The sequence below is a fragment of the Triticum aestivum genome, chromosome 4A (assembly GCF_018294505.1).
Source record: "Triticum aestivum cultivar Chinese Spring chromosome 4A, IWGSC CS RefSeq v2.1, whole genome shotgun sequence".
Taxonomy (NCBI): domain Eukaryota; kingdom Viridiplantae; phylum Streptophyta; class Magnoliopsida; order Poales; family Poaceae; genus Triticum; species Triticum aestivum.
The window spans coordinates 678,382,367-678,396,376 of NC_057803.1; the positions used below are offsets into that span (position 1 = coordinate 678,382,367).

At 43.8% G+C, this 14,010-nt stretch overlaps 1 protein-coding gene and 1 long non-coding RNA gene across 2 annotated transcripts; both read right to left on the reverse strand.

Annotated features, from left to right (window-relative positions):
- Positions 1–7,305: 7,305 nt before the first annotated feature.
- Positions 7,306–9,176, reverse strand: LOC123083074 (transcriptional regulator DEF1). Its single transcript, XM_044505212.1, has one exon. It carries the CDS (start codon positions 9,101–9,103, stop codon positions 7,517–7,519), a length of 1,587 nt encoding a protein of 528 aa, XP_044361147.1. The 5' UTR covers positions 9,104–9,176; the 3' UTR covers positions 7,306–7,516.
- A 1,844-nt stretch (positions 9,177–11,020) lies between these two features.
- On the reverse strand, positions 11,021–13,439 carry LOC123083075 (uncharacterized). The gene is made up of 3 exons (XR_006439203.1): positions 13,334–13,439; positions 12,253–12,310; positions 11,021–11,434 (listed from the first exon to the last, which is right to left on the reverse strand). It is a non-coding gene; the product is annotated as an uncharacterized lncRNA (long non-coding RNA).
- Between the last annotated feature and the right edge of the window lie 571 nt (positions 13,440–14,010).

Genomic DNA, 14,010 nt, shown 5'->3' on the forward strand with positions numbered 1-14,010 from the left:
AAGCGGAGCGGTCGGGAAGTACTTCAGTGATGCAAGGTTAGCAACACGAAGAAGTGTGAAAAAATTCTCCAGCTCGGCGAACAGGCAAATCAAACGTGACCCCCGCTCAAGGTGTCTAGTGATATCATCTCTAATCATCTAGGGATGGTGCCCGGTACCAATCCTGCTGATTACCTGAGTGATGATGTAGAGTTCGAAATAATGGAGGCGGACACCTTCAAATACGAGTATGGGAAGCCTCTCGTCAAACCTGATCATCCTCCTCTATCAATGATGATGCGAAGATTGCATAAATGGTACATGAAAATCTGCAGCGAGTCTGGGAAGAACAGTTTCATGCTGAGAATTAAAATGGAGCACGACCTCTTTGGAACTGAGTTGTTGCCTATTAAATTTGTGGAGTTATTCTAGTTATACAATCAAATGACCCTCGACAAACAACTCGTGACTTGCTATTGTCTGTAAGTATTACTTCCATAATTAAGTCTCTATATATAGCTCAGCTCTTTCATTGCATGTATATATAATTATCCACACTATATTATGCAGGTTGAAGATCGTCGAATGCAGAAAAGAACAAATCTATGACATTGGGTTCATTAACCCAAATATCATACATGAACGGACGATTAAAAATAGAGTGACAGATACCGAGGACAACTTGCTACAATCGTTGCTTGTAAATCAAAACAAAGAGAAATATTCTTTCCTTACAATTTCAAGTGAGTGTTACTGTCTTGTGCATATTCGGCTTCCCTCTCGAGATTATAGTAATGTAACTGATGAGTTATGCATGCATGCGCAAATTCCATTTTATTCTGCTAGAGATTAAGCTTGACCGGGGAGTAGTAATTGTCTTAGACTCGAGACGAAAAGATCCCCAGGAATATGCAGACATGACTGAAATGCTCCAGAAGTAAGTTTAATCGATCATTATCACATCATATCGGCAACTTTGTTCCTTTCCTGATATCAAGTAATTATTTTATTTGTCTGGCAGGGTTTGGAAAGAGTTCACCGCAATTTTTCCGGCACTGGCGAGGGAGCTGTGGTTTACACACCCGAAAATAAGTACTACTAGCTAGTTCCGTGCATCTCCCATTGATTACTAGTTTCATCAATACCATTTATCATGCTTGATCATTAGTTTGATTGAACTCTATTTCTCGTAAAGTGCTTGTGGCAGGAAGCCGGGAATGATTTTTGTGGATACTACGTTTGCGAGTTCATCTACAACGCGACGGCCTCTAAGCGGGGCTACTCTGCAAAACAATATGAAGTATGTAAACGAAAATATTCACAATTTTATTTTATTACCATCAATTGTGTTGAGTTTCATTCATATATATGTATTGACCCCCTTCTTTAAATTAGTTGTGGCAAATGCGGGATGAACTCCTACCACATGATCGCATACGAGCAATTCAAGAGGAATTGACGGGATTATTTCTTTATCACATCATACCTAAAGCCGAAGAATACCATGTGGAAGTTGAAACCGATTTTAGATGTTAGGGATTGTAAGACATGTTATATATATATATATATATATGTGTGTGTGTGTGTGTGTGTGTGTGTGTGTGTGTGTGTGTGTGTGTGTGTGTGTGTGTGTGTGTGTAGTAGCGTTGGATAGATATATGAAAAATTGTTGTTCGACCAATCTCTCGGAGAAAGAAAGGTCTCACTTCTCTCTGTATACATATGTTCATGACGATCTTCTGTAATTAATGGTTCCTTCATTTGTTTACTAGCTAGTGTGTCGAGTTCTCTCTATACGTATAGTAGCTAGCGTCGACCAAGCACGGAGAAAGAGAGATCACTTTTCTCTATTAGCTAGCTAACACAATAGCTAACACAATATGATCAAACCCCTAAATTAACCCTCGAAAACTCCCTACCCCCCCCCCCTTCAAAATAAAAAACAAAAACCCCAGCTCCTACCAGCTACTGACGCGTGGAGGCCTTTTGGTCCCTGTTGGTATTACCAACCGGGATTAAAGGTCATCCTGCCTGGACGCCCCGCAGCGGCCACGTGGAGCCCCTTCTGTCCCGGTTCGTAAGCGAACCGGTAGTAAAGGTTTTGGGCTTTAGTCCCGGTTCCAGAATCGGGGCTAAAGGGCCTCTGAAACCGGGATAAATGATCCGTTTCTACGAGTGACGTTAGAAATAGGCTCGTATTGTAGTTTGCAACTGTGGTCAAAAGGAATATGAAGGATGCCTCTCGTTTTCCTCCCCTAAACCTAGGCGGCTAGGGCAAACTCTCCCCATCAAGTTTCACCGGCGACCCCATGGATTTAGCTCCCCTCTGCCTGCCACTACGATGGCCGATGGTGGGAGGGAAATCCCGATGCCTCTGCTCCAATTAGTAGTTTAGATTAGGATTTTTTTAGTCCCCGCACATGTGGTGCTCAGACGAATGGCGACGCTTCTTCCTTGAGTTTGTCTTCCAGGCTTCGATCCTCCTCGAGTTCGTCCAACTAGATGTAGTCGATGGAGCTTCGATGTAAATTCCTGCACTCTCCTTGGGACAGTAGGGTCAGGGTTTCTCGTCATGTGATGAGATTTGGTGTGAGATGCTTCAGATGTATGCAAGGGTTCAATAGCGACGACTATGGGGCTCCAAGAACCTGGTCCTTAGGGGCACGTGCACGAAGACTTCCCTACTGTCATCGATAAGGTCAAGCCGGCTCCGGTAGGGGAGCGACGACAACATCATGTCAACTACTTGTTTAGGCTATAGTAGTGGTCGTTCGTTTGTCTCGGGATCTCGATGTAATCTCACAAGAAAAATATAATGAAACCTAACGACTATATCTCGCATTCAGCAAGACGGTAGGATGTCTCGGTGAAGGGTTACAGTAATTGGGCCAGCACATTGGCGCATAGTTAAAGAAAAAAGGAAGGGAAAGGAGAGCACGAGGGATCAATCCCTGGAGCTTCAGGAAGATAGCGAGCGCTGCTAGCCACCGCGCCCACCTACTGTTCTTGTTAATTAACAGGGGTGCCACCTACTTGAAGCAAGTAGATCCTATTTTATTGTTTTTTTGTTTTCTTTTCTTTTTTCTTTTTTTCTTCTCCACATTTTTATTTTTTTTCATTTGTTTTTAGTTTTTTTTCATTTATTTTTTACTTGGTTTTGTTTTGGTATTCATTTTCTTCGTTTCTTTTGGTTTTCATTCTACATTTTTTGCATATGTCAACAACATTTTTCTAATACACACTTAACACTTTTGCAAGAAATTTTTTATTTTTTTAATACATGGTCAACATTTATATACATATTTTCAATATTTTTCTAAATGTTGGAGTAACATTTTTCAAATACTGGATTAAATTTTTAAATATTTGGTCAACATTTTCCCTATACACTTTTTTAAAAATTTCAAATGCATGATTAACATTTTTTAAATGCAACATTAACGTTTTCGAATACATTGTCAACATTTTTTCTGTGCATGTTTAAATTTTTCAAATGCTTGGTTAACATTTTTTAAATGCAATATTAACAAATTTTTACGCACATGGTCAACATTTTTTCTGAACACATTTGAAAATTTTCAAATGCTTAATTAAGATTTTTCACATACTTTTTCAACACTTTTTTAAATGCTTGATTAACATTTTTATATACATGATCAAAAAAAATCATCATTTTTTTAATAAAAAGATAAACATTTTTTCCATACACATTTAGCATTTTCCAGAGTGGCTTGATTAACATTTGTTATACACATGATCAAAAACATTATCATTTTCTTAATAAATGGTAAACATTTTTTCCATACTGATTAAACATTTTTCAAATGCTTGATTAACATTTTTCAGTTACTTGTTTAACAGTTTTTTTTCAAATGCTTGATTAATATTTATATATACATGATCAAAAAATTTCATCAATCTCTAAATACATGGTCAACATTTTTTTCTGTACATGTTTAACATTTTTTTTCAAATGCTTGATTAACATTTTTCAAATGCATGTTCAACACCTTTTCAAAATCTTGGTTAAGATTTAAAAAAATACAAGATTAATTATTTTCATACACTTTTTTACATTTTTTGTATATGTGATAAATATTTTATCTATACACATTTAACATTTTTCAAATGCTTGGTTACTATTTTTCAATATTTTGTGTAGAGTGTTATATATATGGGGTCACGCTATTCGTCACCCTGGGTGAGGAATAGTTATTTTTCACCCCCTCTCTATTTTAACATCAATACACCGTGTTTTTACATTTCGTAAATTTGTCTTATTTCATACATAAAAAGACAATGTAAGAAAATATGTACTCGCCGTAAAAAATATTTTATGTTATGTAAAATTATGAATGTAAAACATACATAAAATGTGATTTTTCTAGTCTTATAACCTATATTTTTGTTTTTTATAATCTATATTTTTGTTTTTTATAACCTATTTAGATTCTAAACCTAATTTATTTAGGAAGCTACCGTAAGATTACCTCGGGTGAAGAATAACTTATTTTGCATCCTGGGTGATATATATATATACTCTGGTTTTGATATACATATATCATAAAAGATATATTATGTTTCACTCAAAATATATTCCTCGGGTTGTTTTGATGATGTGAGAAAGGGATGTAGTTGGTTTCAAGATACTAAGGGGTTTTCTGCAAATTGGAGCAAAAAAGTGGCATATTGTTGCAAAATGGCCACAACTTACCTCACAGTCGTTAGATGCAGATCTAGTGGTCAGAAATGACGAATGACAGACACACCATCATCACCAACTGAGCCTTTTATAGGTGTAAAGATTATATAACAAAAGTAAAAAATAAAGAAAAAAATTAACACAGAAAACGTAAAAAAAAAGAGGTTGTGGCCTCTCGCATGCCTGGGCCAGCCCAATTTGCCCTAGCCTTCAGCGAGGGTTCCTGAGGTCTCGCTGAATGCGAGATATAGAGGCGCCCATGATGAAAGACGTCGGTGGATGAGTTTATGTTTGGCAGAGGTGTGCATTGTGTGGGCTGTGTTGGGCCAAGGAGTGGGTGAGGCGTTCATGCCTGTGCATGGGGTTCTAAATTGCCGTCCACATATGCGGTAAAGGTTCCCCTAAAAAATTGTGGTAAAGGTAGTCTGTTCTTAAAAAAAGTGTGGTAAAGATAACTTGCTCTTAAATTGAAAAATGGGGCGTTTATGCCTGTGGATGGGATACAAAATTGTCGTCACATATGTGGTAAAGGCTCCCCTAAAAAATTATGGTAAAGGTAGCATGTTCTTAAAAAAGGTGTGGTAAAGGTAACTTGTTCTTAAATTGAAAAATGGTAATGGTAGCCACCAACTCCATTCTCTTTGCCTGTCCGGTTTCCCGCAACGAGAGGATTGTATTGCTAGCTCGAACAACTTTGCAAATACTCCCTCCGTCCGGAATTACTTGTCATCAAAATGGATGAAAATGAATGTATTTAGAACTAAAATACATTTAGATACATCCATTTCAATGAAAAGTATTTCACGATGGAGGGAGTAAGAGGTATCGTTCTAATTGGGTAGCTGAAAAGAAGATTATTTCCTAGCGGGAGACTTGTTTGTCAAGGTCGGCAACGGGATGTGTTAAATTGAAAGTCGATGCTTCATACCACGTGGACTCAAGTGCAGGTGCGTGTGGTGCAATCCTACGCGACTGGTTAGGAAGCTTCATAAGCTGCAGTTGTGAAATCTAAACATCATCCATTGGACGGCTCATAGATAGAGGCGTTAGCGGTGTTATTGGGACTACGACAAGCAGAAAAGCTTGGTATCCTCTGTACTACAATTGAGAGCGATTCTATGGAAATTTTCCAAACTATTCAAAATCCTTCTGAGCATCGGGCGTCGGTAGTAGTGATCACTGATGATTGTCGGTACTACAATTATTGTTTGGAGAAGCTAATGGGTGTGCCCATGATCTTGCACGGTTTAGTTTTGAGAGACAGGAATCAAGGGTGTGGTATGATAAACCCCTTGATTTCCTAACCTCTTCTATTGTAAAGGATATAGTTATTACTTAAACAAAATCGCCAAATTAAAAAATGAATCTTCTCTTCCCTTGCTCTTCCCAGTCCCAATATTCTCCGGTTTTTCTCCCAATTTTTTTCTCCAACCGTACCGCGAATTCGTGATTGAATCGCTTGGTTATCTACAAGAACTACGCGAGTCAGTCTACACAGTCCATAGTATGGATCAAACGCTACATAGCAATCATTTCGCTCGAAATGAAAACCAAAGGAAACAACACTGGCAAAGCTATCACCGGACTTATTAGTCAGCGAAGAGCAGACAATTACACGTGTACTGTATTACAATCACCGGACAGGACAGATTAAATTGCACAAAACCGCCACTTTGAAGGTGAGGTTTGCGAAAAACAATACGCTACACTTTTGTTGCAAACAACACCACATCTTCTGTAATCATTTTGCAAAACCTACTGATCGGCAGTTTTGTCTCGGTTAAGCGTGTTTATGACAGATGGGCCTGCCAGTCAGGCTGATGTGGCACTGCTTAATTAACACCTCGCAGGTAACGGCGACGGTTCGTAACATTGTGATCTTGATAGGAGCCATGTGGGGTCCACCTGTCATTGAAAGAAAGAAAAATCATGCCTTTAATTTTTGCTTGCCTTATCTTCATTGTAGTGAAACAGAGCTGAGGTGCACCTGCTTCGGCACCGGCGAGCTCCTCCATCTCGCTCGAGAGCATCAGGAGGCAGAGCATGGCGTCCTCCTGCTCCTCCTCTAACGTGCCCAGCATTGGTTGTGGCGGCATGGGGGCTAGCCCCGCCACGCGGATCGGACTATGCCTCCGCTTGGGTGGCGCGGCCATCACAGCAACCGGCGGCTGCCTCCATCTCGTCGTGGGCCTCCGGCTACGCCTTGCCGAGCGAGCGGCCAAACAAGAAACCACGGAGCTTCCTGGAGGAGGATCTGAGGCGGCGGGCGCGACCATTGGGGATCTGGGGGAGAGATGAAGGAGTAGAGGAGAGGCGGGCTCGACCTCCGGGCGGCACGGCGATGGCGGCCCCTGCCTCTGCCGGGGACAGGACGGGCTCCACGTGGCAACGGCTACGGCGGCCTCTGCCCCAGCCGAGGGCAGAACGGGCGGCGGGCCTCTGCCCCGGCCTGCTTTGGTGGTGAAGATAAGGCGAGGAAAAAGTGTTTTTTTAATGATAGGTGGACCCCACATGGCTCCACACAAGATCACAACGTTACGAACCGTCGCCGTTACCTGCAAGGTGTTAACAGGTGCCATGTCAGCCTGACTGGCGGGCCCATTTGTCATAAACACGCTTAACCGAGACAAAACCGCCCATCAGTGGTTTTTGTAAAATGATTGCAGAAGACGTGGTGTTGTTTGCAACAAAAGTGTAGCGTAGTGTTTTTGGCAAACCTCCCCTTCAAAGTGGTGGTTTTGTGCCATTTGCTCGACAGGACATCATGGGTCCATGGACAGCTATATTATTGTATTGTATTGTACTACCTTGTCCGCTTGCCAAATAAGCAACACCTCATCTCTCGGCTCGCGAGCTTGCATCAGCACACCAGAGTTCACACTTCGCAGCCCGCACTTCCACCGTCGTCGCAACGGCAACAGCGAAAATCCGCGTTCCGCCATGGCGAGGGATCAAGTGTTGATGTTGTTGTGACGGTGGTAGTGCGGGGCTGCGGGCTGCGAGGTCTGCTGCTGATGCAAGCTTGCAGGCTGAGAGTCCGGGTGTTGCCGCCACAAACTCCGGCGCTACTGCGGCGATCGTACTGCGGACTGCGAGTTCTATTGCTGCTGCGACGGTTGACTCCCCCGACTGGAGCCTTTGATGCTGATACTGCTGCGATGGTGACAGCCGTATGCTCGGGCATTGCAGCAAGTTCTGGTGCTCCTGTAACGGCGGTGTTGTGGACGGTGAGCTCCGTTGCTGCTGGGACGACAACTCCCTGGGCTGAAAGCTCTGGTTCTGTTGCGATGGTGCCAGCCGTAAGCTCGGGCGTTGCCGCAAGCTCTGCTGCTGCTGTAATGGTGGCATCGTGGACTGCGAGCTCCGTTGCTGCTGGGACGGCGATTCCTCGGACTGGAAGCTCTGCTTCTGCTGCAACGATGCCAGATGTAAGCTCGGGCGTTGCGGCAAGCTTTGGTGCTCCTGCAACAGCGATGTCGCAGACTTCAAGCTCTGCTTCTGCTGCAACGATGGCAGCCGTAAGCTCGGGCGTTGCGGCAAGCTTTGGTGTTCCTGCAACTGCGACGTCGCAGATTTCAAGCTCTGCTTCTGCTGCAACGATGGCAGCCGTAAGCTCGGGCGTTGCGGCAAGCTTTGGTGCTCCTGCAACGGTGACGTCGTAGACTGCGAGCTCTGCTTCTGCTGCAACGATGGCAGCCGTAAGCTCGGGCGTTGCGGCAAGCTTTGGTGCTCCTGCAACAGCGACGTCGTTGACTTCAAGCTCTGCTTCTGCTGCAACGATGGCAGCCGTAAGCTCGGGCGTTGCGGCAAGCTTTGGTGCTCCTGCAACAGCGACGTCGCAGACTGCGAGCTCTGCTTCTGCTGTGACGACCCCAGCAAGGACGGGAAGCTCTCCAGGTGCTGCGACAGTGACGTCGCGGACTGGAAATTCAGGTGTTGTTGCGACGACGTCGTCGCAAACTGCAAGCTCTGGTGGTGATGCTCCGGGGCAAGGGAGGTGGTTGCCGAGCCGGTCCCTGCGTTGGCGTGGCGGGCCCGAGCAGCGGACTGCTCCGCCAAGCAGACGATGTTGACCCAGTCGGCGATCCTGTCCTTGACCTCCTTGAACCTGGCGGCCGTCGGGCCGCTTGTCAGCAGCTTCATGAGCTCCGCGCCGAAGCCGCCCGGCTGCTGGGACTCGACAAGCTCAAGGGCTTCTTGGAGCACGTCCTTCAGCATCTCCAGCGGGGGCGTTCTCAGCCTCGCTGTGTAGCCGTTGGCGCTGCTGCTCGTGCTGGCCGTGGAGGAGTCGAGGAGGAGGATGTTGCCGATGATGCGCGCGCGGTTGGCGAGGTCAAGGCACCTCTCACTGTTCTCCCGGGCCGTCTCCGCCGCCTTCACTATCGCCTGCACCACCTTGACGATCGCGCTCACCACCTCCATGGTCGATCTCGATCGAGTGTCGATCGGCGTTGCTTGTGAGTTGTCGATGAGTGAAGAGGTGAAAGGAGGACGGCTTGCCTACTGGACGAAGGCTTGAGTCGATTTGGGCGGCTTATAAAAGCTCACGATAACTTTGTTAATGATCAACTTGCGTTCAAAAAGGAACTCGAGGAAAGCTCGCGATAATTTTGTTTAATGATCAACTTGCGTTAAAAGAACTCCAGGAAAGCTCGCGTGCTCTTCTCTTCCCTACCCACGAACGCGCATACATCACCCACCATTGTGTCCGCATGAAGACTTGGGAAAACGCGGTTGCTAGACAAGAGTCGTGGCGAAGATAGGATAACTGGGTTAGGTAAGGATGCGTTGCATGCATGGTATTGGCCAGAGTGCCCTTTACGCCGTTCATTTTCAATGTCGTGTCGCGGGGCCTTTTAAGTTTTTTCGCGTCGTCCAATCTGCCCGACGGCGCAAGGGTAAGGGCATCTCCAATGATTGTAAGATAGATGTTGGTAAATTTGCCACCTAAGACATAGTGATGATGTGGCATGTATTAAATATGAAGAGAGAGCAAAGTTGTATGTAGATTCACCAACAACCTTTGCACAAGCTCAGAGGTGAAATAGAGAGCAATCACATTTATTATCTCACCATCTATTGGATAGCTTACATACAATCCATTGGAGTAGTTGTATGATAGCTTGTTGGCTAATGACATGGACATTTTACCAACAAGAGTAACATACAACCTGTTGGAGATGCCCTAACTAGGTCAAGTAAGGACGCGTTTCATGCATGGTATTGGCCAGAGCGCCCTTCACACCGTCCATTTTCAATGCCGTGTCGCGGGGCCTTTTGAGTTTTTTCGCGCCGTCCAATCTGCCCGAGCGGCGCAAGGGTAACTGGGTCAAGTAAAGACGCGTTGCATGCATGGTATTGGCCAGAGTGCCCTTCACGCCGTCCATTTTCAATGTCGTGTCGCGGGGCCTTCTGAGTTTTTTCGCGTCGTCCAATCTGCCCGAATGGCGCACCCGGACGACTCGCCTCGGGGGGTCCATGACAAATGAACCACGTGCGTTGTTAGGGCCACCGTCATGTGAGGATTTCAACCACGACCGGGTGCGTCCTCGTGCGCCGGGCTGCACCTGCGTGTGTCGTCCATGTCGGCCGTTGGTCCTGCCATTCCATCCTGACACGGAGTGGGCTTCCCTGCCCGAACACTGAGGAGCTTAGCCTACCCATAAGACGTATAACGTCGATAGCCCTGCCTGGTTCATACGGCAAAGGGCCAGCTGGCCAGGGCCACATCCGAACGCGGCCCGAAGGGCTGTTCGATCCTATTCTTCGAGACTGTCTATTCTACATCCAGATAAAATCTAATTTGCTTTCAGTCATATTTTTTAGCCAACCAAAGAATGACAAGTGTCACATGTCTCGTGTCCCCCTTTCCCATGTTTTTTCTTTCTGCCCTGCAAATTGCTTCTTTATCGAAAAAGGGTTTCCCCCGCTTTGTATTCCAAAGCAAACCACCTTCTTTCTGTCCAACAAATCGCTTCTAAACAGGACCACATACCAAACTATAAACGGGTACACACCCCAAACTATTGAAACCCATACAGAAAGCAGCTAAAAGAGTTAAAAGTTAACAAAAGGTGGACTAAGCTAACTACACGAGGATGAAAAGGACCAAAATTGATGACATGTAACCACACAGCTTAATAACACTCGGGAGCACTAAAATACTGAAAAATTACAGTTGTTGCTGTTGTGAATCAACTATACAAAGGGTGAAAATACCACTAATAATTACAATGTAAAAAACCACGGAAAATGCATAGTAATTCCACTAAAAATACACTGTAATTCCACTAAAAATGCCACTTGCAAATACAGAGCAAAAATCCACTAAAAGTACATTGTAAACCCACTAAGACTTACAATGTAGATTCCACTAATAATTACAGTAAAAACCACGGAAAATGCACAATAATTCCACTAAAAATGCCACTTGCAACTACAGAGCAAAAAGCCGCTAAAAATACACTGTAAACCCACACGGATTTACAGTGTAAATTCCACTGTCATTCCAATGTAAAACCACTGAAAATGCACTGTAATTCCACTAAAAGTACACTGTAATTCCACTTAAAACACACAAAAGAATTACACTGCAATTCCACTGAGAAAGTGCTAAATTTACCCCCAGAGAGGGCGATTCCTCCATGATCTAGGACACAAACATGGCTGGAGAACCAAAAAAATCACAGGTAAACACCTCCTGTCGTCTCTCGTCTCTTTCCTGCCTGAACAAATCTGGAAGAAAGAACAGACCTGTACTGGATGATTACATAGGCTAAGTTAAGCACAAAATCTACACAGATAAAAAATAAGAACATAATCACACAAAAGCTTGAACTAGGAGAAACCCTAGGAACAACTAGGATATGGTCGCATGAACTAGTAGTCTATGATCACATGAAAATTGAAAACTAGATGCCCAGATCGTAGATTTCTGAATTTGGGGAAATAAACACACTACAGGGATCAAAACATGCTCACGAAGGTAGCAATTCCATTTTGGGAAAACTAGTTAAAAACATACAAGGGGGAGGATTGCTCGAGTTGAGAGAAAATATGACTATTTTCACAAACTTTGGAAACTGAAAAACCAAACAATGTTAAGAAACTTTGATATAGTAGTTTTAGACACTTTCTACCTGTTCTTAAATAGCTGTGATTGAAGGACCGAGTTTAAGTAACTTTGGAAGTGTAAACTACCATGATCTGATGTTTGCTTACATTGAATATTGATAGGCATTAACATAAGCACTACAAATTGAAATTAACAGAAAAAAGGACAAACACAATCAGGCTAAAAACGTTCACACTAGAAGGCACTCACATAGTAGCAACAAACAAAAAGAATCTATAAAACCGATAACATATTTACAGTTCAGAACTAAAAGGACAAATTTGTGACCGTTAGATCAAATTACTGGGACCTACTACAAAATAACTCTACATTTATTTACAGTTCGGAACTGAATACCTGTTTGCATTAATAGATAGTTTACTCAAACTATTGAGGGCAGATGCCTACAATCGAACCAAACGCAATGAAATGCAGCATCAAAGGACATGTGATATACCTCAATGAGACGAAGTTGATTTCCTCAACATATGGCTTTCCAATAGCAGAAAACCATCCTGAAAACAAAAAAATAACATTATCAAAAACATGCTTTCTCTAACTAGTTTCTTGACAAATAAAGAGTGAGTCATACTCTTTTACTGAGCTACTTCAGGCGCAAATGATGTACAAGGTTTACATTGCAAAAAATCATAGAAAACTAAAATAGGGAAAATCTACCAACACTAGTCATCGGCTAATGATATTCAGTTTAATGTAGTGTGTTGGAAAAAGGGGGGAAACTCAGAGTAGATCACTGTAGCTTACACATTCCTGAAGTTACAAGCCAATGGAACAAAACACTCAAAAATTGCAGTGTAAGACAGACTAATAAAAGACTGAAACTATGGTCCAAATCACTGTTACTTATATGAAAATATTCAGTCCACATGACTGTCCAATTAACTCAAAGTTACAGTCCAAATCATTGTTACTTAACTGAAAAAATTCAATCTGCATCACTACCCAGTTCACTCAAAGTTACAGTCCAAAACTCCAAATCATTGTTACTTAACTGAAAAAAATCAATCTACATCACTATCCAATTCACTCAAAGTTACAGTCCAAATCACTACCCAAAACACTGAAAACTGCAGGCCCAATCAGTTACTTAACTGAAGAAGTCAGGCCACATCACTGTCCAATTCATTCACAGTTACAGTCCAAGTCACTAACCAAAATCACTAAAAATTACAGTCCCAAATCATTGCTACTAAACTGAAAAAATTCAGTCCACCAAACACACCTCGCGAGACTTAAACCACCAAGAGAGTCAGCATTTGTATCCCAGACATCTACATCAAGACACAGACCAGACGAAAAACAACCTACCAAACTAGCAGACGCCAAAGAGATCAAAATATCTGCGGGTAACACGTGCAACCAACACAAACAACAAGATCTGACCGAGGAAAACTCTACACGCAGCTAACAAACAGATGTGACGAACGACACAAATCGACGAGAATACCGAATTAGAGGAACAGAAGTCGACGGGGAAAAATAGGAGCCGCGGTGGGCGAGGGGGAGATGTTGCAGACCTCAGGTGAGAAATACTGAATCAGGCGGCGAGGGGAGCTCCAAATCACCATGGCTGCTCCGAAATGAGAAGGGGAAACGAGGAGGAGGGGAACGGGCAAACACAACTAGGCGGGCGATAGCAAAGGAAGTGTATCGGGTCTCCAAGAAATAGTGCGGGCCCCATAATAAAAAAAAGGCAACAATGATGATCGGCAGGCAACGTCTGATTGGTCGCCTCCTAAGCTTGACTTGGTAATGTCCGTCCCGTTCGACGAGACTTGCCTGCTCCCTTTCCATGCTCCCATCCATGCTCTTGCGTACGTGGCATGATTTGATTGGAAAAAAATAAGACCCGGCTCCACCCCCTGAAAATCAGGGGGGAGATGATTAGATTAGAAAAGAAAAGAGACATTTTACGGTACATCAAATCAACCTGGGCCGTTCATTTCTTTGGCTTCTAAGGCCCAGATTAGCCTATACTACACCAGTTTTTCGGTAGTATATTTACTCGTTGGGGGCATTTTTGGTACTATCAATCACGCAGGCAGGTTTCTTCCCCGCCATGACCAACCTTTCCTCCCATCATCTCTTGGCCTGTACACGCCGCCATGTATTTTTCTGCGATATGCCTCGGCCGACGACGGAACGAAGCTGACGGCCCAGGTTCGTGCCCCAAGCTGGCATGTAACCCACGTAC